The 24,099-nt window shown below is 46.1% G+C and overlaps 1 protein-coding gene across 1 annotated transcript in view; it reads right to left on the minus strand.

Moving 5' to 3' along the window:
- LOC140428334 (docking protein 5-like) overlaps positions 1-24,099 on the minus strand; it is a 788,856-nt gene that overhangs the window by 291,770 nt on the left and 472,987 nt on the right. Inside the window, exon 5 of the mRNA XM_072514688.1 lies at positions 13,297-13,486. Coding sequence (XP_072370789.1) covers positions 13,297-13,486 — 190 coding nt within the window. The remainder of the gene's footprint in view (positions 1-13,296; positions 13,487-24,099) is intronic.

A 24,099-nucleotide genomic window follows, 5' to 3' on the forward strand; every position in this document is an offset into this window, starting at 1 on the left:
CACCCTGGCTGCTCTGACGAAGTCGTTCACCTTCTTGTGACACTGGGTGCCTGTCCGTGGTGTCAGGGCCACAGCGGTGACGGCCTCTGCCACCTCCCTCCACAGATGCCGGCTGTGGCATGGGGCAACTCTGCGGCCGTGCCCGGGATACAGGGCCTCCCTCCTCTGCTCCACTACGTCCTGGTGCGCCTCCACATCCCGTGACTGGAACCTCGGGGCTGAGCGGCGGGCGGCCATCCGGTCGGGTGTTCTTGTCGGGTGGGGGGAGCAGCACGTCCTTAATGAGCTGTCACGCCGTGCGGCGTGTATGACACCGCATGGCGTGAACCACGCGAGCCAGCGCAGATAGTGTCACGTCGCTGCTAGCCCATTCCGGGCCGGAGACTTTGCGACGTTTTTGGCGGCGTGATGCAGGTGGGATTTGCGCCGTTTTTGCCGCCGGTCGGCGGACTTTGAGCCGATAACGGAGAATTTCGCCCCAGATCTCTCTTATGCTTCAATACTTTCTACGCAGAATCCCAGAAGTCACATAATATATATATATGACTATTCTATGATTTCCTCTCGTGGGAAGAAGCATTATCATCAATTTGTTAACTCTTTTCATCCCAGTCAATATACATATCGTGACAGTCAGCTAAAAAATAAGCGGGTGCGAGGGGACCGGATTTTCCACCACCCTTGTTTTCAGTGGGAAAGGCAGGGGGCAGTGAATCGAGCAGGAGTTCCTGAACTGCTTTACACCGGGGGGGGATTTCCCGGCTCGATTATTTCCACTCACTCCCAATGATGCAATGCGCATTCCGACTTTTAATGCCGGGGACGGGATTTACCTTTCCCCGATGCTGATATCGTAATCGGCGATCGGGTTGAGAATCCCTTCTGAAGCCCAAATAGGGGTTGGCGCCGGTTTGACGCCAGTTTTCTATCCTCCGCCCCCTCTGAAATGGCTTCATTGTGCCACATGCCGCACGCCATTGGAATGGCGTTGTCGCGTCACCTGAAGGCCCCCCCACGATGGGCCGCGTTCTTGACCGTGCGGGGGACGTGTGATCTCAGTGGTCAGGAATCTGGTTTGGCGGCTGTGGACTGTGTCCAGCACGCCACAGTCGGCTCGGAACCATGCTGCTGGCTGGGAGTGCTTTCTCGAGGGCTGAGGGGATTGCAGGGGGTGGCCGGGGGGCACTATTTGCGCATGGCCAGCACCATGTTTTACAGCGTGAGCGCTGCAGATCATAGCCGTACACATTCACGGCCACGGACCCGGCTATTCTCCAGCCATTTGTATTGTGGGAGCTGGGAGTTTTACTCGGCTAGCCCCTCACCGGTCGCAGGATTGGTGAGGGTTCGACGCCGATTTTGGTATTGTAAAACGCAACAGTACCCACACGAGCACTGCTTTCTCCTGCCGTGGACTCTCCTTGGAAGCTCTCTCCAGCAGATTCAATTGTGAGATCCTGGCTGGTTTGTGTCTCTGGCCCTCTCTCCTTAAAACTAAATGATCGATCTTCAGTTCTTCAAAATCCTGTTGCCTTGCTTGCTTGCAGCTAGAAAATGGTGGAATCTCTCCTCTGCGTTTTTGTGCCAAAAGCACGGATGTCAGTGTACATGCTGGGCGTGTGACCTGCTCTCTCCCACCCCAACAGGTGGGAAGACTGCATCGTTCGCATTTAAAACTTGGTCACGGCCGCCATTCTCTTTTTTTTTCAGGTTTTTATTCCGTTTTTATTAGTGGTGACAAAAATTACAACATTAGAAGCAAGCAAAATTGGACACAATGATTGCACCTCAGAAACTGGGCGCTTCTATTTTTGCATCTGTTCAAAAGAGTTAATTGGGCCGATGGAAGAATGAATTGCACAAACCTAGAGGCATTAACATGTCAGTAGCATTCTTCAATCCCAGGTTTCTATGAAGTTTCTAGCTTATTAACTGTGTCTCAGTAATTTACCCTGCTCATATCGGCTTACCCAAAAGTACTGGTCTTGGTATTGGCTCAGCTCCACGTGAGAGTCACTGTTGAGAGTGTTCAGCACCACAGATAAGGCACTGGAGAGGATAGGAGCGCCGTGGTACTCAGCAACCAGTGCAAGGGAATCATACGCACGTGACTGGAAACTGGTCCGTCGCGGCCAGCAATCTCAACTTAAAAGCCGGTCGCGGACGGTATTCTTAAAAGCCGGTCCCATCCATCGGGCACTTCTTCCCGATTGGGAACGATACGGCCGATCGCTCCAGGAACCTCCCAACACCCACCTGCGACCCACCCGCGAGTTACGACCCGCAGTTTGAAAAATCCTGCCCTAGGATGTGTACCAATATCATTAGGTTTGCTTGAGCCACTTCCAACATGAATATTGATTTTAGAAAAAGGCCTTTTACTTTTATTACCTTGATACATAATGACATTTCTGTTTGACATTTGAAATTTAAAACCAAGACCCGGATTTTCGCTCACAGTTCAGGTGTGCAGAGATTGGGAATTCAACTCCATGAACCCAACCTTTAAAAACGGCATCCGAGATGTCAAATGTTTGGACCGGGCGGTGGGAGTTCTTATAGGAGTTGGGGTGGGTGACCCAGGAAGAAATGAGGAGGACCCGAGTGCAATAGACCTGCCTCAGATCTTTGGAACCTTGTCCAAAAGCGTATCAAAAGCATAAAGATTAAAATATAAAGCATCCCTACAGCACTCACCCTCATACTCCCTGGCCTCTCACTATGCTCACCATGCATCATCCATGCCAATCCATGTCACTCCATGACCTGGACCCACTTCATGGACCTTTATAGTCCCTATTCCTAATTATGCCCCTGTACCCACTCCTCATGGTCCTTCCCACCCTCTGTGTCAACCCCTGACCCATACCGACCACCTTTTGCCCTTACACCTACCATGCTAATTCCCCTAGTATCCATCACGGGCAGATTTCAGGACCCATGCAGAGATGAGATAAAATAAAGTTCGATAAAATAAAGTTCTAGGTTGGATTCTCCGTCCCACCACGCCAGAATTCTGGTTCAGCACGCCAGTGGGATGTTCTGTTCCGCCGGTTGGTCAATGGGGTTTCCCATTGTGGGGCAGCCCCACGCTGTCGGGAAACCCCCGGGCTGCCGGCAAAACGGAGCATCCCTCCAGTGGAGAATCCAGCCCTAAGTGTCTATTGCAGATGTCACAATATGAAAAAAGACACTCATTCAACTTAATGAACTCTTATAACAAATATTTAATTCAAGTGAAAAATCCCCTTTAATAATGAGAGTTGGAATTTATATCCTACATCAAAGAGTAATAACCACTTGTAGCTGACCAACTGTGAAATGGCAGGCACCTTACTGTGATAATGGATGGCTGTGAAATCAGTCATGCAACAGTAATCCAGTAAAGAAAGCACTCGGGTTTATGCCAATAAACAGAATGAAAAAGCCAGCAATCATTTTTTTTAAAACATTCCGGAAACCTTTTTTTTCAATGATTTAAAGGGCTGGACATTTAAAATCTTTGACAGCTTGACACTTCCCTTGAACAGGTACTTTTGACAATTTTGGAAGATAATTTTGATGGATCTGTTGACCGTTTCAATTAGTCTGACAGGAATGAATTTATGCACCTTTGTAATACACATTTGTTCTTACATTTAACACTTCCAAAAGACAACTGACCTATGCCTAAGGGGACCCGACCTACCCTAAAGAGCATCTTAGCTCCTCTGAAGGTGTCCCAGTAGCCAACCTACCCTAAATGACATTTTACCTTCCCAGGTACCAGATCCAATGGAATACCTTACCTCTTAAAGGAGCACCCTGGTTATCCAAACAAATGCTCCAAGACATGCTCATACCTGGTTTAACCTACATAGGTCATGTTTCACATACCTGGCCTACCAAACTCCGACTTCATTGCAGCCAGCTGATGATTTAAATGGCCAGTACCTCCAAAATGCACCCTGTCCCCGATCCTGTCCCTGCAAAAAAGTGCCATATGAACTTTCATTTTTTGTCCATTTCCGGGGCTGGATTCTCCATTCTGGATACTAAGTCCCCATGCCGGCGTGAAAACGGTGGCATTTTACGCCAGGAAGACTGGTGCAAAATTGCATCAGATTCCCCGTTGAGGGGGGCTAGCATGGAGGCAGCATAGAGCTCCCAGCTCTGGATGCCGATACGACCTGAAGAGTTGACAGGTCCGTGACTGCTCATGCGCATGGCGGCGGCCTGGGGCGCTGTGCTTCATGGAGCATGCCGCTTGCGGACCCAGCCCACAAAATAGTCCCGCATTTCAGCCGGCTCGCACACCCTGGACCGCCCCACCACACTGCCCCAGCCCCGAATATGTCGCCCCCCCGCCCATAGATCGGCCCTCCTCCGACTGTGGCAGCCCTGGACTGAGTCTGCAGCCACCACGCTGAGTTCCCGACCGGTGAGACAACATGCGACCCACGGCGTCGGGAACTCAGATGGAGCATCGCGGAGCGGGTCTCAGCCAACATTCGGAGGCTGTGGATACGGCATGCGGCGTACTCCGAGAGTACTCCACTTTTCAGGGGGCAGTGTATCGCGAAAGCGGCGCCACACCCGATTTCAGCGTTATTGGGGATTCTCCGCCCCGTCACCGAACGTGATTTCGACGACGGGGATCGGAGAACACAGCCCCTGATATTTTCACACTGGTGGACAGCCTCTCCATCATGGCTAAAATTTGGGCCCGAGTTTTCTATCTTTGCCTTTCTGTGGGACTGTGGATGAATGTTGTTAAGTTACCCATTCATGATTTATCTTGGTGCAAAATTTTAACTTACATAATAATGGTTAAATTCTGGCATGCTGCTAATGTGGTAGTACTTGTGGGTGACATTCTCTCAAGTATTGTACATTTCACTGAAAGTTCCACCAATCCGATACACTGCAGGATGTCAGTGTTTTCAGATTTTCTTGTAAACATGCAGCTTTGATCTCAGATATATGTTTTGCTTTCATAGAATCATAGAATTCCTACAGTGCAGAAGGCGACCACTTGACCCATCGAGTCTGCATTGACCCTTGGAAAGAACACCCTATGTGCCCATGCCTTCACCCTGTCCCAGTAAACCTGTAATCCAATTAACATTTTGACATTAAGGGACAATTTAGCATGGTCATTCCACCTAAGCTGTACACCTTTGGACTGTGGGAGGAAACCACAGCACCCCGAGGAAACCCATGCAGACACGGGGAGAACGTGCAAACTCCACACAGTCACCTGAGGTCAGAATTGAACCCGGGTCCCTGGCGCTGCGAAGCAGCAGTGCCAGCCACTGTGCCACCGTGCGCCTTTGCTTTTTTTAACAGCATTATTACACCCGTTAAAGGTAGTTGCGTCCATATTCCTGCCATAACGTTCCCTAATCTGTTACTTTTCTTTACTCATTAACAACAGCGAGTGAAGAAAAGTGTTTTTTTTCCGACAACAAAAGAACACAGCAAATGGCGAATGATTCACCAAATGAAGCTGGTTTTAGCATTTGCCCACATGACAAAAGAGAGAAAGGCTGTGTTGCAGTATACCATTCTAAAGTTTCCTGACCACAAGAAACACATTCAGCTCTTATAATTGCTGCAGCAAATAGTTTCCTGAAAGTGACCAACTAAAAGGAACCAAAATCTTCCAAAGAAATTTGAATATTAACATTTTCCATACTGTAAGAGCCAATCCTGTTGATTCCTTTATTTCCACTTTCTTTATTTTTGCTGTTATCATTTTGATCCATGGATGGTGAATGGACGTATCGCTTTATGTTGGACAGGGGAAGAAAGGAATTCAAAAGTTACAAAAGAGTGCACTCTGCTCGCTTTCGGACAGCAGAACTCAGGCTTTCGGCACCTGAGAGATTGGTGGGACTTGGTTCGATTGATTGGCAGGTGGCCAATGAATTGGTCAAAAGGCTGTATTCTGCCTGGTAACAGGCAGTGATTGGGTCCTGCCTGAGTGCGATGATTTTCAGAGAGCCAGGGAGAAGACTGTTGAATCCTTAATGTCCAGAGAATAGGGCCTGCTCTCTCTCCCTCATGTTTTCTACAGAAAAGCTGCTATATTTCTGAAACTGCAGAGACATGAATGAATCTACTGTGAAATCCTTGATCTGAAAGTCTGAATTGAAGGATGGTACTATGAGACAACCATCTGAAACAAAGACTCTTATCTTTTTACTTTCATTATTATTTTTCCACCTTTCTTATCTCCTCTGTGTTTGCTTGCCTGTGGGTTTGTGCGTAGAATGTGGGGTGGAGATTAAGAATTAGATAATATTTAACCTGTTGTGTTTGCTGCATATTTAATTATAATTACAGTTATTAATAAAATCAATCGTGTTTGAATTTACAAACCAGGTGACTATAATTATTGTGCAGCCAAGGGCCAAAAAGTTCTGGTGTTTTTCTAACAAATATTTATTCATTTCAATAGAGTTGCGACTCTGGGTCAAGTGGGGCTAAAATTGACCACACACTCGCTCAGGAAGTCATAACAAAACATGGGAAATGTGAGGAAAATGCACGTTCAGTGTACAGATATGAATCAAATGTCACTGTGGACAAAAACAATTCTGTTCAAACCCAGAATTCTGTAGAAGGGTCAAATGGATTAAAACGTTAACTCTGTTTCCCTCTCCGTATTAGCGGCCAGACCTGCTGGGTCTACCCAACAATTTCTGTTTTATTTCAGGTTTGCAGCATCCGCAATATTTTGCTTTTATTTATTGTTATCTCTATACTTGTCCCCAGATTTCAGCTATGAAGCAGAGGCTGGCCACCATGCCGAAAATATCGTAAATGGCCAAAAATTAAAAAATATTTAGTCATCACTGGGGCGGGAATGGTGGGTATGGCATTTTGCAGGCTATTTCCAAAGAGACTGGAAGGGAGGAGGTGAGACAGTGCTATTCACCTGTAAGCGGCAGGTAGCCAATTCACATTGTTAATGTCCACTTACTCCCAGTCATCAGACGTAAATTTGAATTTTCCAGTCAGCATTGAGGCCCCAGTGGGCAACAAGGGACCAGTGCAGCTGCCTGGTGGCAGCCTCCCAGTGGGAGACGAGGGAATCAGCATTCCAGGCAGGCTGGGACACCTTCCCTCCCTGCCTGGATTCTGTTGCAGCTGCAGGCCACCCTGTGGAATGAATCTCCCTGGTTCTCTGTCTGTATTTTTTTATTTCAACTTGTCAAAAGTTGGAGAAAAGGCACCTCCATTATGGGCACCCTGTCACTTACTTCGCTGCCATGATAACCTGCTCCTGTTTCTGAGCTGGGAGGCCTCTTATTGGCTCTCCAGCTTCAAGAGCTTGCACACCATCCCTTATTGAGCACGAGTCTGTCCTCTGGTCATTAATTGGATAATTCAGGGAAAATCATAGGTTCCCCCTACTTTTTTGGATTCATCAACCCCAATTGAGTCTGATGGTGTGATTAGGAGCCCACAGGCAAAATCCTGGCCCATTGGCTAAATTTGCTTCCATTTTTATTCAACCTTTTCCAAGTGCCACTCCAGTTAGAACCTCTGAACGTATTATTAAAGATTGGTCAAATTATCTTTAGTTGACATGCTTTTTTTAAATCCAGAGTTTGTGGTCGACCCATTGCGAATACAAATAAATCTAAAACATTACAAGTATAACTAAATTAAGTTGGCAGCAACTTTCATCACAGATTTGAAACTGCAACATGTGTTGGGTGTTTTTGTATTGTAGCTGACGTGATGTCGGAGTGATTTGCTTTCATGGAGTCATAAAATCCCCACAGTGCATAAGGAAGCCATTTGGTCTATCAAATCTGCCCCGCCTCTGAAAGTGTATTCCACCAAGCTCACTTCCCCGTCCTATCCCAATAAGCCCTTAATCCTCGACATTTTTTTTGAACACTAAGGGGCAATTTAGCATAGCCATTCCACCTAAGCAGCACATCTTTGGACTATGGGAGGAAACCAGAACACCCAGAGGAAACCCAGGAAAACACGGGGAGAATGTACAAGATTTACACAGACAATGTCCCAATTCTGGAATTGAACCCGGGTCCCTGATGCTGTGGGGCAGCAGTGCTAATCATTATGCCACCGTGCCATCGCACTGTGTCGGTTTGATTTACATTTTAAAAATAAAATTAGACCACCCAATTCTTTTTTTTCCAATTAAGGGACAATTCAGCCTGCCCAATTCACCTAATCTGCACATCTTTTGGGTTGTGGGGGTGAGACCCACGCAAACACGGGGAGAATGTGCAAACTCCACACAGACAGTGACCCGGGGCCGGAATTGAACCTGGATCCTCGATGCTGCGAGGCAGCTGTGCAAACCATGCGCCGCCATGCCACCTTGGTTTGATATACATGAAACATTCACACAGCTGTACTAATAGTGGGAAAATGATTGCAGTGTGACAGATTGATATCCTATCACCGAATTGTTGAGCAACAACTCATGAATCACCTAGACTGGCGCAAACCTGTGTGGGTGGTGACGATATTCCGAATGAAACAAAACAACCTTTTAATTGCCAAAATATACTTGGGCCAATTCTCAAAAGTCACAGCTATTGAAAGCACAGCTTGTTTGAATAGCCATAGCTTTTTCTTATTGAGCACCTTGCAATTCATATTAGAATCCCTCATGGCAGAGTGAAAGATAACATTCAGAAAATAAACATATCAAACGGCAGGTAAGTAAATTCGAACATTTTTGCAATAAAATTACTCACTATATGCTGAACAAAACAATAATCTCCCAAGGCATTTGCCTTGTTTCAGCTTTAATTTTTCCATTTTTCAGTGGTTCAAGGGCATCATCCAGAAGAAAAGTGATAATTTTACTAGCAAGGATACAATTGTCATACGTTTTTTATGTTTGACTTAAATTATTCCATTTGCCATAACTGCAGTTTCAATTGTCTCAATCTCCAAGCACAGAGCAGAGATTGAAAAGGAAACAATAGAATGTGTTTGCTTTCAATGTCAAGGTAAATTCTGAACAGAAAAGGTCAAATGCTAAAAGACCATTGTATTTTTTTTTAGGTTTTGAGTTCCACTTTTATTTTGAAGGTGCAGAATTGTTATTGTACCTAGATAGGCGTGAACTCTGAATCCCGGCCTTAACCTGGAGGATGTGCCCTCGTTAACATGAAGCGCAATAAAGAGCTAAAGTGAGCTAAATGATCGACTGGCTTCTAATTCTTTCTTCGCACAGTTGGAAAGCACACATAGTCAGTGAAAAAGCTCTCACACACCGTGACATTAAAGCGACAATCAACGCATGAGAAATAGAGAATCTTAGTTTCTAAGCATCAAAGCACATACACATCGTAGAATCATAAAGCACAGGAGGAGGCCAATAAGCCTGTCGTGCATGTGGCGGCTACCAATTGTCCTCACTGCCTCCCTCTTTCCCTGTGATGTTGCAATTTTGAAAGTTACCACTGAATCCTCTTCTGCTATCCTTTTAAACCGTCCATTTGAGATCACAGCAACTCACTGATTTTTTAAAAATTTCAACTCCCTTTGGTTCCTATGTCATAAAAGAAATGTTACTCTTTCGTGCAGGAATGCTAAAGTCATGCATTGGTTTCAGGTGATATGCAGGCTTTTGAAACAGTCACTGGAAAGTAAGCATCCTGCGATTATCAACAACTAATGTTGGTTATTCTGTCCCGTGTAACCTGTGGTGAATGCCCTCTCTGTCGATACTGATTATGCTGCAGATGTAACTGGATTACAGCTGCCTGCAATTGAGCTGCATAATACAAATTGATATAGATTGGACTAAACATAACTGCCTGTAGGTGCCAGCTTGGAAATCAACTCCAATCTGGCCTGACAATTCGGATAGTAAAGACAGGATAATCCGAGTTTTAAATCTCAAGCCTACCCAACACACTAGAGCTCGCTGTACTGGAACAATGAAGACCTATGAACAAAATTTTACTCAGATTTGACATCGATTTGAAATCTTTGAGTATCAGCTCACACATGCCGTGAGGAAAGTAAGCAGGAGGAGTGAAAATATAACCGTAAGGTTGGACTTGAGGCATTCAGTGATGACAACACAGTGTAATACAAATACTCCTCCACCTGTCCGACACAACAAATGACGAGATTTGACTGCAAGTTTTAAAATTATATACCAGGATAAGGGGTCAGACATTGAGGATGAGGAGAAATGTCTTCTTTCCGAAAGTTGTGAATCTTTGAACTTTTCTCTGGATGTTTAGCCACTGACTGATGCTGCAATTGATAAATCTTTGAACTCTGGGAATTGGATGAGAAAGTAGAATTAAGGTAGATTGGCCATGTTCTTATTAAATGCTGGAGCAGGCTGGATTGACCATATGACCTCACTCCTATTTCTCACTTTCTTATGTTGTCAGCAATCATTAGGATACCAATTAGAGTAAATTGATAAATATTGGGCAAAATTCTCCGTCTCGCACGGCCGGTAGCAAAATACTCGGTGAGGCGGAGAATCCAGCAGGAGCGAAGAAAGCAAGAGCGATGCTCCTGCCCCTCTCTTGCGTTGGGATGGAGGTTCATGTCCCACGCACGCGGGAAGATGTAAATAGGCCATTAAGACCCATTTAAATCCACTTAGCGGGCTGGGCACCATATTCTCCGGACCCAAGTGATTCTCCGATCCTCTGGGCCGGCAATCACATGGGCAAGAATTAATACTGCTCTTGACAAGCGTAACCCTGATGCAGTGGACTTCGTGGTGAGCCAAGGGGGTAACTCTTTAAGGGAGTTGCCCTCAAAGTCCATCCAAGATTCATCTTCCCCCCATAATGCAAGACATGCCCAACCCACCCACACCTGACACCCCACCGCTCCCCCCCCCCCACAGAGAACCTGTAAATAAAGGGAACCCCACAGAGACTCTCTAAATGAAAAATGAAAAAAAATGAAAATGCAAATGGCTTATTGTCACGAGTAGGCTTCAATGAAGTTACTGTGAAAAGCCCCTAGTCGCCACATTCCGGCACCTGTTCGGGGAGGCTGGTACGGGAAAAATAAAGGGACTCCGCAGAGAAAGCCTCTAAAGGGACCCCAGTGACCTCCCAGAGACCTCCAAATAAAGGGACCCTTAAATTAAGAGACCCCCACAGAGACCCCCTACATAAAGAGACCTCCCAGAGACCCCCTAAATAAAGGGACCACCACAGAGACCCCTAAATAAGGAGACCTCCACAAAGATCCCCTAAATAAGGAGACCCCACAGATGCCCCAGAAGAGAGACCCTTGTCAGGAACCCCCCCCCCAGAAAAGAGACCCCTGTCATTAAGCCCCCCAGAAGGGAGACGCATGTCAGGAAGCCCACAAGAAGAGATATCTCTGCCAGGCAGCTCCCCAGAAAAAAGACTCCTGTCAGGAAGCCCCCCCGGAATAGACAACACTGTCAGGAAGCCCCCAGAAAAGAAATCCCTGTCAGGAAGCCCCCCTCCCATAAGAGTGACCCCTGTCTGGAAGCCAGAGAGTAGTCCAGACAGAGGCAGTGAAAAAACCTTCTGCTTTAACACTCACCTGGGCAATACACCTGCTGGCTCAGACATAGAAAGCACCATGTATCAAAACCTGGAAAGAGAAAACCGGCAGCTCTGTTTAAACTCCCACAGATAGTTGAGCTGCAAGCTATTCATTCAGTTCTCTTGATATTGATTTCACAATGCTGTGATTAACAACTTCAACACACACAGCTGTCGGCATTGCTCCATTCATCTCCCTTCACATTTGAGTAACTCTAAAGTACTCTAAGTTGTATTAAAGTCAAGATTTGATTTAAATAGAGTAGTGTTGTAAATTTCCAGTTGAGCACTTCAAAATCACTCAAGTGTGAAATGGGGTGATTGAAATGCACTTAACTCTCTTTGAAGTGGCTGATGTTTATAAACATTGTGATTGGAGCACTTTAGAGTTACTCAACCATGAAGGGTAATGAATGAAGGAAGGTTGACAGCTGTGTGTGTGTGAAATCTGTCAATCACAGCCCAGTAAGAGAAACAAATGAATGGCTTGCAGCTGAGAGTTTCAAACACAGTTCACTGGTTTCTCTTTTCAGGAATTGACAAGTGGTGCTTCCTGTGCCTGAGCCAGCAGGTGTATTGCCCAGGTAAGTGTGACACCAGTAGTGTTTTTTTACTGCCTCTGCCTGGACTGCTCTCTCACTTCCAGACAGGCCTTTCTTTTCTGAGGGCTTACTGACATGTTTCTCTTTTCTGGGGGGTCTCTGAGGGGCGTCTCTTTAGTTAGGGGGTCTTTGGGGAGTCTCTTTATTTCAGGGTCTCTGGGGACTGTCTCTTTATTTAGGGTGTCTCTAGGGTGGGGGGGGGGGTCTGGTGGGTGTGGGGTGGGAAGGTCTTGAATTGTCAGAAGGGAGGGTGGCCCTAGGATGGAATTTGGAGGAAACCCCCTTGGCTCACCCAGAGGTCCCCCACATCAGAAGCCACGGTGGAAAATACCTAAAGTAAATCCCGCCCACCTGATTCCCAGCCCACAGGACCGGAGAATCATGCTGGCCAAATGTCCGCCCCGCTACGTGGATGCAAATGGGTCACTAAGATGGGTCGCCATATCCTTCTGTTGGCATGCAGGGACAAACCTTGATCCCGCCACCAGCCAGGGGGGGGGGGGGGGGGGGGAGAGCATCGGAAACGGATTGGTGTCCTTCACGACGCTGGATTCTCTGCCGCAGCGGGAACGCCATTATCGGGGGAGGGCAGCGAAGAATACAGCCCAATATTTCTATTGGGAATGAACATTTATACAAGGGATAATCAGTGATCAGCTCAATAACCTGGGGTGCATATTTACAGAAGAGAAGAACTTTTTTCCCCCAGAGGTATATGAGTCTTTGAAGCTCCCTCCCTCAAAAGGTGATGGAAACAGAAACTTTGAATACTCTCAAGGTAGAAGGAGATAGATTCAAGATAATCAAGGGCGTCAAAGGTTACCGGGGGTGGACCGGAATGTGGAGTTGAGGTAAAATCAGATCAGCCCTTCTTATTGAATGGCAGAGCAGGCTTGAGAGACCTGCTCCTAATTCATGTCTCCTTAGCACCCTTTAGCTGATAATAACAGCTTATTACAACATTATATGATCCAAAATATTTGATCCTATTTATTTTCTGACCATTTCAATGAACTGAGCATAAATTGTAACACAGCATAGAAAATACCTATTTGATGGGGAGTCTTTATTTTCATAACTGATCAACAAACCTGAAGTGAAAGAGTATCTTCATTCAAAGCAACAAGGGGAAAATATTAATACAAATGGTATCTTACCTGCCAGCTTCAAATGTGAACCATGTAGGGTCCCGCCCATATCGTCTGAGTGCACTGAGAGGCCACGAGACCAACTTTAGTCTGGCATTGTGGATGTCCCAAAGGCAGATGTTCTCAAATGTTATCTGCAAAGTGCATTCTCCGTGTACATCCAGATTAGGAGATGGCATTAAATATACATTGAACCTCTCTGAAAAAGCAAACCAAACAATTTATAGACAGGAGTGGCACCTGCCTTTTTCTGAGAGTTCTATTATGTTTGAAAGAATGTCATACTAGATATGTTTATTTGTTCCCCCTAAAGAAATTCAAATGGCACAACACAGAATTGACAACAAGGTGTCAACATTGAAATTTTATGCACTGTCAGAACCTATGGATTTTACGTGGTTCTAAATATTGTCTCAATCCTGAGATGGCTTATATTCTTGAAGAAACTTCCAGGGAATCACTGAAAAAAAGACACGTGTCGAAGCTTTTCATTTTGAACTCATCAGGATATCCTCAAGAATACCAAATGTGAGGGGAACAAGAATTTATACTTCATGAGAAGAGAATGCAGATTGGTTGGCAGGTGAGCTCTGATTGTTAGAGACATTGCCATTGAGAATGCATCAGTTAACTGCCAAGCAAAGGGGAGGGCTCTGTGTTATAATATATGCAGCTTCAATCTGGGTTCGATTCCCGGCTTGGATTACTATCTGTACGGAGTCTATACGTTCTCCCCGTGGGTTTCCTCCGGGTGCACCGGTTTCCTCCCACAAGTCTCGAAAGACATGCTTGTTAGGTGAATTTGCCATTCTGAATTCTCCCTCAGTGTACCCGAGCAGGTGCCATAGCATGGCAACTAGTTGATTTTCACAGAAGCCTCATTGCAGTGTTAATGTGAGCCTACTTGTGACAATAATAAATATTATTATTATTATTATTAACCTGCGTAAGTGTGCACACTGCCAGCCCGTCTGATTAGCTAAAATTTGTTGTCAGTGTAATTCTTATCACAATCAGAATTATTTGCAGACAGAAAGAATGGGCGGGATTCTCCGCCGGCGGAATGTTCTGTTTTGCCGGCGCCCAAGGGTTTCCCGATGGCGTGGGGCTACCCCACAATGGGAAACCCCATTGACCGGCCGGCGTATTAGAGAATCCCGTCAGCGGGTCGGGCACAAATGTGGGGCGGCGGGACAGAGAGTCCAGCCCAACATGTATACACATTGCTCCTGTTTTAACTTAATAGGCGACAGCCATTCTCTGACTCATTTCCCAAGACAATGTCTCGACCAATCAGAATCAACTTGTCTGGTTTGAATTTAAACAAAGTTTGGTGATTTGCTGTCAGCCCAAAGTGTGGCTCGCAGAAACCTTCTTTCCAGACTTAAATGTGGGCCAAGGAAGTTCCCAAGCAAACAAACAGGAAGTGAGGGAGATGCCTCACCTCGTTGAAGAGCCACAGCAGGAGCTGACAGCCACCTGAGGGTAGTCGTGTACTAGAGGGCATGAGACAACCCATCCATGAGGCAAAAAAGAAAGGGAAAGTAGCACACCAAAATAAACACCACCAGTGGAAACCACAAGGGACATAGCAGTGAAGTCTGTGTGGAATTACACAGTGGCAAATCATAGGCAAATCCAAATTTTAAAATTCATACATCCTCTGTCTACTCCACTGGCGGTGAGGTGCAAGACGTCAATCTGTGCACATTACAGGGATTTACAAAAAGGTTACACACTAGAAATAAGGGGCAGTATTCTCCGACCCGCTGGGTCGGAGAATCGCCGGGGGCTGGCGTGAATCCCGCCCCCGCCGGTTGCCGAATTCTCTGGCACCGGATATTCGGCGGGGGCGGGAATCGCGGTGCGCCGGTCGGCGGTCTCCCCCCGGTGATTCTCGGGCCCGCGATGGGCCAAAGTCCCACCGCTGGAATGCCTGTCCCGCCGGCGAGGGGCAAACCACCGCTCTTCCCGGCGGGACTCGGCGGCGCGGGCAGGCTCCGGGGTCCTGCGGGGGGGGGGGGGGTGCGGGGGGCGATCTGACCCCGGGGGGTGCCCCCACGGTGGCCTGGCCCGTGATCTGGGCCCACCGATCCGCGGGCTGGCCTGTGCAGTGAGGGCACTCTTTTCCCTCCGCCTCGGCCACAGTCTTCACCATGGCCGATGCGTAAGAGACACCACCCCTGCGCACGCATGGGGATGACGTCAGCAGCTGCTGACGCTCCCGTGCATGCGCGGACTTCCGCCGCCCGGCGAAGTCATTTCGGCCCCGGCTGGCGAAGTGCCAAAGGCCTTTTCCGCCAGCTGGCGGCACGCCAACCATTCCGGCGTGGGGCTAGCCCCTCAAGGTGAAGGCTTGGCCCCTAAAGGTGCGGAGAAATCCACAGCTTTGGGGCGGCCCGACGCCGGAGTGGTTCATGCCACTCCATCCCGCCGGGACCCCCCGCCCCGCCGGGTAGGGGAGAATCCCGCCCAAGATGTCAATGTGTCCAAGACAAAACCATTAGACCCATGGGTTGTGGAACTGGTTGTAAAAGGATAAAAGCTATTATACAGTTGCGCGGTGACACCGTGGTTAGCACTGCTGCCTCACAGTGCCAGGGACCCGGGTTCAATTCCGGCCTCGGGTGACTGTCTGTGTTGAGTTTCACATTTTCCCCGTGTCTGCGTGGGTTTCCTACGGCGCTCCGGTTTCCTCCCATAGTCCAAGGATGTGCAGGTTAGGTAGATTGGCCATGATAAATTACTCCTTAGCATCGAAAGGTGTGCAGGTTAGGTGGGTTTACAGGAATGGGGTGGGCGGTGGGTCTAGGTAGAGTGCTCTTTCAGAGGTCAGTGCAGATTCGATGAGCCGAATGGCCTCTTTCTGTACTGTAGGGATTCTATAGATTCTATAGATACAGGTAGTGCACCCAGGCAATCGGCTAAATTTGCATTGTACAAGCAGCTCTTTCCAGCAGCTTGTGGGCATTGATTCCGTCAACTTCAGAGACAATCCAAGATCTACACTAACCCACCACATGGCTGTTAAAAGTAACTTCAGCAGAGCCCTACCACCAAACATCAGTGAACATCCAGACCCCTAGCTGATACCTAACTGGAAATTAAAAGGGAAACAAAAAGGGCTGGAAAAGGCACTCTGTTCTGGAAGAAATGCCTTCCCTAAACCAGACTCCAGAAGAACACAAAGAAATTCAGTACCATAATGTATGACCAATTTGATGGAGCTTTTGTTTTGCAACTCTACCACCTAAAGAACAAACAATGATATAGCTAATGCTTTATCCAGAGTTTAAATCAGCACAGAACCATCTAATTACGAAACAAAAGCAGAGAATTGCTCTGAAGTATAAGATTAAGATGTGAGTGTTGTGAGTGCATGTCATCTTCTTATTTGCCACCTTATAATAAAATGTTCTCATTCTGCATGGTAGGGAGGTTTTATGAAGATAGACTTATATCAAATATTGATTTTTATTTCAGTGGATTGAAACAGGAATTGGACTTCAAGACAGGTTTTTGAAACAGACTGAGAGGATTTCAACCTACATCAGGATGACCAAGGCTAATTTATATTACTGTATATACATTACACAGTCCAACCCTCAAAGGAGGAGACAGAAAGTCTGCAAAACTCACTGAAGACAATAAACCCCCTGGGGACTATGAAAGACCTCCCTCTCTGTCCGAGCAATAAGATGGCTATGGAAATCACCTGCAGTGTTCAACAGCTAAAGAAAAACTATTCAAAGGTGAACTGTTTTGGCAAAGGACATTGGGCGTGACCTACCAGCCACGTTGAGCATGACCAGGAGCACGACGTGGCCGGTAGATGCTGGGTGAGGCCTCCCGCAGGCGTCCCTGCAGCCACGACACCTCGCGAGATCTAGTCAAGCCCCAAGAGGTGGCGCGGCAAGAGTCCTGACCACAATGATCTACCCGTGATCTACCGGCCTCCCCAGGGATGCCTCAGCCGGGCATCATCCAGTACTGGGCCACACAAATGTAGACCAGGCGTAATGGCACCCAGGAGGTCTCCTGAGCCATCGGAGGCCCCTGGATAGTCTGGGATAGGGCAGGATGGCTCCCTGGCCGTCCCCCTGGAGAATACTTCTATCAAATCCGATTTCAGTCTTCCCTTTTCAAGAGAGAAAAAGCACATGCTTGTCAATCCTTTCTTGGAGATCACAGGCGGGATTCTCCGTCGGTGGGATCCTTTTCTTCACCGGAAGCGCACCCACACTCACAGATTTCCCACCCACGGATTTCCCGACAAGGTGGAGGTGGCCACAATGGGAAACCCTATTCGCCGTCTGCCGGGAGAGAGAATTCTGCTGCTTGCAATGGCACACCATGCCAGAAAAAGGGTCTGGTTGGACAGAGAATCCTGCCCCATTTCTGTCAAGTGTGTAGCGTTTCTCTGTGACACGCCAATAATCACATTTCTTTTTGACATCGGGAGTCAAAACTTGCACAGAGTATTCCAGGTGTAGCTTCTGTTTCAGAATGCCATCTCCAATTTACTTGCTATATCCTTCGTTTCCGTCCAAATATTCTGGATTTTTTTTGAACAACTGGGGAATTAGTTATCTAATATCCTCCCAAAATCTCTTTCTTGCTTCAATACCTCAAGTGCATTCCCATCTAGTTTCTCATCAACATCAATCTTCACTCTGCCAAACCTCCTAACCTTATATTTTCTCATATAACAATGCTTGTTATCAAAGTTTAAGCAAACTTGTAAAAGTCCTTTAGAATTTGTGGACATTGATATTCATCATTTGCTACTTGGTATCAGCTACAAAATTTGTCAATGAAACCTGGGCATTCCATTGATATTTGGCTGCCAACCAGACACCCAACCAAGGACAACTACTCATTGTTGTCTGCCAACCAACCATTTTACAACAGCCTATTTTGCTACATTCCCTGTTCCATATTCTAATGTCATACTCTAATGAGTGACTACCATCTCCAAAAGAAATCCAGTAAATTAATCAAGCATGCTTCCTATTCCTAAAACCAAATTGACTGTCTTGGATTAGTTCCTACTCCTCCAGGTACTTAGATTATCTCTCATAATACTTTGAAACACTTTCTCGAACGTTCAGACAGGTCTTACTGGTTTATAAAGTGATTGTTCACACCTCACCCTGTTTTATCGAAATTGTAGCCGTAGATGCTATTTTCCAATCTTTTGGGATTTGGCCTGAGTTCAGTGAATGCTGAGAAATGCCCTCAAGAGCACAGAAAATGTTTGAGCCCGAGATGAAAGTTGTCAGAGCAAGACATCTTTTTTATCTTGAGTTTCAATAATCTTCTTAACAGGTCCTCTCTTGTGCTTTTAAAATGTTTCAACCTACTCTCAACTTTAAACGGGACCACAATTAAAATGATTATTTTTCGATCACTTGGAGATCCGAGAGGCATTTTCAAAATCTATATTTGAGTAAAATTAATTGGTTGTTTTTCAAAAGAGATGCCGTGTTTCCACACTCATTTGTGTCTGTGGAATAAAACTAAAATCATGGCAGTGTACGAACTACATGGTTTGACAACTTTTCTTGATTTCTACTTCAAACTACTTGGTACAAAAAACTGGTAAGTAGTTTTTCTGTTTTCTTTTTCTTTTCATTGGTATATATTTTTTTTTTTGTGGAAATTGTACTTGTTGAAGTTAACCGAAGGTTTAAGACATGGCAGGAGATCTCAGACCCGTGTCATGCTCCTCGTGTGCGATGTGGGAGCTCAGGGACACGTCCACTGTCCCTGGCTCCTTCACGTGCAAGAAGTGTGTCCAGTTGCAGCTCCTGTTAGACCGCTTGATGGCTCTGGAGCTGCGGATGGACTCACTTTGGAGCGTCCGCAATGCTGAGGACATTGTGGATAGCACGTTTAGTGAGTTGGTCACACCGCAGGTGAAAGGTACTGAGGGAGATAGAAAATGGGTGACCAAAAGACAGAGCAAGAGTAGGAAGGCAGTGCAGGTGTCCCCTGCGGTCATCTCCCTGCAAAACAGATATACAGTTTTGGATACTGTTGAGGGAGATGGCTCACCAGGGGAAGGCAGCAGCAGCCAGCTTCATGGCACCATGGCTGGCTCTGCTGTGCAGCTGGGCAGGAAGAAGAATGGCAGGGCTATAGTGATAGGGAACTCGATCGTGAGGGGAATAGACAGGCGGTTCTGCGGACGCAATCGAGACTCCAGAATGGTATGTTGCCTCCCTGGTGCAAGGGTCAAGGAAGTCTGGGGGGGGGGGGGTGAACAGCCAGCTGTCGTGGTGCACATAGGCACCAATGATATAGGTAAAAAATGGGATGAGGTCCTACAAGCTGAATTCAGGGAGTTAGGAGTTAAACTAAAAAGTAGGACCTCAAAGGTAGTAATCTCAGGATTGCTACCAGTGCCACGAGCTAGTCAGAGTAGGAATGTCAGGATAGATAGGATGAATGCGTGGCTCGAGAGATGGAGGGACTCAAATTCCTGGGGCATTGGAACCGGTTCTGGGGAGGTGGGACCAGTACAAACCAGATGGTCTGCACCTGGGCAGGACTGGAACCAATGTCCTAGGGGGGGTGTTTGCTAGAGCTGTTGGGGAGAGTTTAAACTAATGTGGCGGGGGATGGGAACCGATGCAGGAAGTTGGAAGGTAGTAAAACGGGGACAGAAACAAAAGGCAGTCAGGGGGAAAGTGTAAGGCAGAGAAGCCATAGTCAAAAATCAAAAAGGGTGACAGTACAAGATACAGTGACTGAGGGGAGCTCAGTGAATAGGACCACTAATACTAAAAGGAATAAAACGGGATGTAAAAACAATAATGGTAAGCGACGCGGCAGGTTGTTACATGAAGATATGGGTTCAATGACAAGGAAAATTAGGAGAAAGGTGAAGAGGAAATATAACTTAGGAGAGGTTACTGATCGAGGTGTTAAGATTCAGAACAGAGGTAAAAAAGCCAACATAAGTGTACTTTACCTGAATGCTTGTAGTATTCGGAATAAGGTAAATGAGTTGATGGCGCAAATCACCGTGAATGACTATGATTTAGTGGCCATTACTGAAACATGGTTAAAGGATGGTCACGACTGGGAATTAAATATCCAAGGGTATCAAACTATTCGGAAAGACAGAGTAGATGGTAAGGGAGGTGGTGTAGCTCTGTTATTTAAGGATGACATCCGGGCAATAGTAAGGGATGACATTGGTGCTATGGAGGATAAGGTTGAATCCATTTGGGTGGAAATCAGGAATAGTAAGGCAAAAAAGTTACTGATAGGAGTAGTCTATAGGCCACCAAATAGTAACATTATGGTGGGGCAGGCAATAAACAAAGAAGTAACGGAAGCATGTAGAAATGGTACAGCAGTTACCATGGGGGATTTTAATCTACATGTCGATTGGTTTAACCAGGTCGGTCAAGGCAGCCTTGAGGAGGAGTTTATAGAATGTATCCGCGATAGTTTCCGAGAACAGTATGTAATGGAACCTACGAGGGAACAAGCGGTCCTAAATCTGGTCCTGTGTAATGAGACAGGATCTCATAGTTAGGGATCCTCTCGGAAGGAGCGATCACAATATGGTGGAATTTAAAATACAGATAGAGGGTGAGAAGGTAAAAACAAACACTAGTGTTTTGTGCTTAAACAAAGGGGATTACGATGGGATGATAGAAGAACTAGCTGAGGTAGACTGGGAGCAAATACTTTATGGTGAAACAGTTGAGAAACAGTGGAGAACCTTCCAAGCGATTTTTCAGTGCTCAGCAAAGGTTTATACCAAAAAAAAGGAAGGACGGTAGAAAGAGGGTAAATCGACCGTGGATATCTAAGGAAATAAGGGGGAGTATCAAATTGAAGGAAAAAGCATACAAAGTAGCAAAGATTAGTGGGAGACTAGAGGACGAGGAAATTTTTAGGGGGCAACAGAAAGCTACTAAAAAAGCTATAAAGAAGAGTAAGATAGATTATGAGAGTAAACTTGCTCAGAATATAAAAACAGATAGTAAAAGTTTCTACAAATATATAAAACAAAAGAGTGGCTAAGGTAAATATTGGTCCTTTAGAGGATGAGAAGGGAGATTTAATAATGGGAGATGAGGAAATGGCTGAGGAACTGAACAGGTTTTTTGGGTCGGTCTTCACAGTGGAAGACACAAATAACATGCCAGTGACTGATGGAAATGAGGCTATGACAGGTGAGGACCTTGAGAGGATTGTTATCACTAAGGAGGTAGTGATGGGCAAGCTAATGGGGCTAAAGGTAGACAAGTCTCCTGGCCCTGATGGAATACATCCCAGAGTGCTAAAAGAGATGGCTAGGGAAATTGCAAATGCACAGTGATAATTTACCAAAATTCACTGGACTCTGGGGTGGTCCCGGCGGATTGCAAATTAGCAAACGTGACACCACCGTTTAAAAAAGGAGGTAGGCAGAAAGCGGGTAATTATAGGCCAGTGAGCTTAACTTCGGTAGTAGGGAAGATGCTGGAATCTATCATCAAGGAAGAAATAGCGAGGCACCTGGATGGAAATTGTCCCATTGGGCAGACGCAGCATGGGTTCACAAAGGGCAGGTCGTGCCTAACTAATTTAGTGGAATTTTTTGAGGACATTACCAGTGCGGTAGATAACGGGGAGCCAATTGATGTGGTATATCTGGATTTCCAGAAAGCCTTTGACAAGGTGCCACACAAAAGGTTGCTGCATAAGATAAAGATGCATGGCATTAAGGGGAAAGTAGTAGCATGGATAGAGGATTGGTTAATTAATAGAAAACAAAGACTGGGGATTAATGGGTGTTTCTCTGGTTGGCAATCAGTAGCTAGTGGTGTCCCTCAGGGATCAGTATTGGGCCCACAATTGTTCACAATTTACATAGATGATTTGGAGTTGGGGACCAAGGGCAATGTGTCCAAGTTTGAAGACGACACTAAGATGAGTGGTAAAGCAAAACGTGCAGAGGATACTGGAAGTCTGCAGAGGGATTTGGACAGGCTAAGAGAATGGGCTAGGGTCTGGCAGATGGAATACAATGTTGACAAATGTGAGGTTATCTATTTTGGTAGGAATAACAGCAAAAGGGATTATTATATAAATGATAAAATATTAAAACATGCTGCTGTGCAGAGAGACCGGGGTGTGCTAGTGCATGAGTCGCAAAATGTTGGTTTACAGGTGCAACAGGTGATTAAGAAGGCAAATGGAATTTTGTCCTTCATTACTAGAGGGATGGAGTTTAAGACTAGGGCGGTTATGCTGCAATTGTATAAGGTGTTAGTGAGGCCACACCTGGAGTATTGTGTTCAGTTTTGGTCTCCCTATTTGAGAAAGGACGTACTGGCACTGGAGGGTGTGCAGAGGAGATTCACTAGGTTAATCCCAGAGCTGAAGGGGTTGGATTATGATGAGAGGTTGAGTAGACTGGAACTGTACTCGTTGGAATTTAGAAGGATGAGGGGGGATCTTATAGAAACATATAAAATTATGAAGGGAATAGATAGGATAGATGCGGGCAGGTTGTTTCCACTGGCGGGTGAAAGCAGAACTAGGGGGCATAGCCTCAAATTAAGGGAAGTAGATTTAGGACTGAGTTTATGAGGAACTTCGTCACCCAAATTGTTGAGAATCTATGGAATTCCTTGTCCAGTGAAGCAGTAGAGGCTCCTTCATTAAATGTTTTTAAGATAAAGATAGATAGTTTTTTTATGAATAAAGGGATTAAGGGTTATGGTGTTCGGGCCGGAAAGTGGAGCTGAGTCCACAAAAGATCAGCCATGATCTCATTGAATGGCGGAGCAGGCTCGAGGGGCCAGATGGCCTACTCCTACTCCTAGTTCTTATGTTCTTATGTACTTTTATAACTCAAGTAAGTGTATGAAGTTGAAAGGGGAGAAGTTTATTGAATTTTATAATTACAATTATTTAAAATAATATCAATTGTGTTATGAAAGTAAATAAACATGCTGATCAGCAGGATTATCACAAGTGATTTATTGGTACTTACTAACATGAGTTACATGAGTCCTAGGGCAACATTAATGGAGGCAGTGGATGTCTCACCTCTTTTGTCCGCACCCCCATATCCCCTGGACTGGAGAGCTAGTAAGAGTCCTGCGGCCCCTATTTTCAGGAAGGTCTGCTCTATTAAATGCCAAACAGAGACCAAAGGCTCTGAGGGCAGCAGTACCACCCACTGAGGACTACTGGCCAATCAGAGGCCAGCTGCTCTTCATTGCTCAGCGGAATAGTGGCATCTGCTGGTCCTGCATTAACCCAAGTCCAAGCAATGCTTTGGATCTAAGCCAGAGGAGCTTTGATGGTGGGAGAGGTCTATGGGCTGACAGGGGAGGGGTGAAGGAGATTTTCAGCAAGGGCAGGGGTGGTTCTCAGCAGGAACCTGACCTTCCTCTTAAGCAAAATGGGGCATCCCCCCACCCCCCTCAGAAGTCTGAAGCAAATACACTCAGGATTGATTTTGGTTTCCTGCAGGGTGAGTACCCCACCCCTTGATGGATGAATACCACCGGCAGTGTCCTGAGGCCTTTAAGTGGGCATTAACTATCCATTTAAGGATTTCAATTGGCATGGAAATTGGCATGGGGACTTCCAGCAATGGACTTAATCAGGGGAGTGGCAAGGAGGCATTGGAGTATAGAACCGCCACCCAGCCATCTGATAAAATACCCCTCATCACCAAATTTGCAATCGGGGAGGGCATTAATCTCCCCCACAAGAACCCAATTATAAATTACTTAATAGAGCTCTCTTGGGAAGTTAAAAGCTATTATTCCAGACATGCAATGCCCTCAGTCT

The sequence above is a fragment of the Scyliorhinus torazame genome, chromosome 8 (assembly GCF_047496885.1).
Source record: "Scyliorhinus torazame isolate Kashiwa2021f chromosome 8, sScyTor2.1, whole genome shotgun sequence".
Lineage (NCBI taxonomy): Eukaryota > Metazoa > Chordata > Chondrichthyes > Carcharhiniformes > Scyliorhinidae > Scyliorhinus > Scyliorhinus torazame.